Source organism: Oppia nitens, unplaced genomic scaffold, assembly GCF_028296485.1.
Source record: "Oppia nitens isolate AA-2021 unplaced genomic scaffold, nextdenovo-longstitch-racon4-pilon3 scaffold5_pilon_pilon_pilon, whole genome shotgun sequence".
NCBI lineage: Eukaryota > Metazoa > Arthropoda > Arachnida > Sarcoptiformes > Oppiidae > Oppia > Oppia nitens.
In genome coordinates this window covers 3,125,001-3,126,937 of record NW_026533243.1, presented here as the reverse complement: position 1 = coordinate 3,126,937, position 1,937 = coordinate 3,125,001, and the positions used below count along the sequence as shown (strand labels likewise).

Here is a 1,937-nt window from a genome sequence, read left to right as displayed (position 1 = left end):
ATATATATAATTCAATTTAAACCTACGCTCAAATTATTTTTATAAATGGCAAGATAAACAAAATATGTTATATAAACTATATATTTAGCAATTTAAAACATGCAATGATAAAAATGATATTCATTAAATATCAAATATGACATTAGTTTCTATGATAAAATTACGTATCATTAATAAAAAAACATATTACAAAAAACACATTTTTATGGTGTCTATAATAATTGTAGCGKAAATGTTTTTTTCTGTAGTAATAAGTTATTTCTAAAATTAATTAGAAATTCTAATAATTATAAAAATATTATTTTAATTATTTTTTTTATATGATATCTTCTTACTTAAAATATAAACAAATAAAATTAAATTTTTAAATAAAAACAATTTGCTTATAATTTTTTATTTCTCATCTAACATAGTGTATACATTATATAGCTTATTATATGAGTCACTCAATTATTAATCATTAATTTTTTTTTAAAAATAAATGAGTAATGTCATTTTATATATTACAGTATGTAAATTCAATTATTAAGTTTATGATAAATTAAAATTATTAATTATCTATATATTTAATATAATTATTTAATGATCTGAATCTAAAATATGAGTTTAGAAGATATAGTGATTGGTATCAATAATAAGGTGTTTGGTTTGCAATTATGTCAAATTGAGGAACATTTATATATCGGCACTTATGCGGCAATACAGATGACACGTATGCTAAATGAAAACAATATAAAAACTGTATTGTCTATCATTGACCACCAAATAGCACCTGAACTGAGAGTCGATGGCATCGCATACCATACCATTCGTGTTACAAAAGAGTCTGCATTTGAATTGTTGTCGTATTTCCCAACCGCTTGTCATATAATTAACGAAACTATCAAATCTGGTGCCAATATTTTAATTCACTGTATTGACGGCACATCCCTGAGCACAACCATAATTGTGGCATATCTTATGGCCAAATATGAAATATCAACAAAAGGGGCGCAAAATTTGGTTGCCTCTCGAAGACGTCTAATTTGTCCGATCAATGGTTTCGGTCAACAATTGATGTTATTTGAGTCAATGGGTTATACATTAAATGCTAATAATCAACAGTTTCGACAATTTATTGCCGAAATATACGCTAATAAAGATCACTTCAAGGCGTACTTTGATAGGCAATCGGTGGCCGAAAATATAACTAAAGATCTAAATTATGGCAAACGATATATTTGCAGAAAATGCAACTTTTTGTTGTTTCATGAACTTCATGTACTCGTCAACGATGAGAAACAATGTGAAACATTGGATGAAGTGAGGAACTGGTCGTGTGATCGCATATTTGTTGAACCGATGCGATGGATGCGCAACCAGTTGGAGGACAAACAGCAAATCATTCGGTGCACCGGATGTTCACAAGTGGTGGCAAAGTTGAAAGTATGGCTTTTGACGAATGGATGCAAATGTAGACTCCATGACGGCATACAATGTCTTCAGATACATGTGATGGACAACTGCTTTAAAATTGTTTCATCAAATCAATAATTATTAATTATTTTCAAATTTTTAATTGACAATTCATTTTTGTTTGTTTAAATGTATTACTTTTTACGTTACTATTGATATTAATAATTATAAAATTACTTTTATATCAGGGTCATTGTACCACTAAATTCAAAACAAATTAAAGCCATTGAATGGGCAAAATGTTTTCAAAAATGACATAGTTTAAGTTTAGTATATTTAGTAAAATGCTATACAGTATGTAAACCAATGCTTAGTTTTTATTAAATGCAATGGTTTTAAGTTACAAAACCATAAATATATTTTGAATAGAGTTTTGTGAATTGTGTTGTGAATTGTGTTGTGAATTGCAAAAGAACTCTAATTTATAAATTGCTTTTTTTTGACAAAAATAATGTTTTTCTCTCTTTATTTTATTCAATGAT

General features: G+C 27.0%; 1 protein-coding gene across 1 annotated transcript; it reads left to right on the top strand.

Annotated features, from left to right (window-relative positions):
- The first annotated feature begins 600 nt into the window (after positions 1-600).
- On the top strand, positions 601-1,533 carry LOC128961484 (dual specificity protein phosphatase 22-B-like). Its single transcript, XM_054307730.1, has one exon. The coding sequence runs from the start codon at positions 601-603 to the stop codon at positions 1,531-1,533; it is 933 nt and encodes a 310-aa protein (XP_054163705.1).
- Positions 1,534-1,937: the final 404 nt, after the last annotated feature.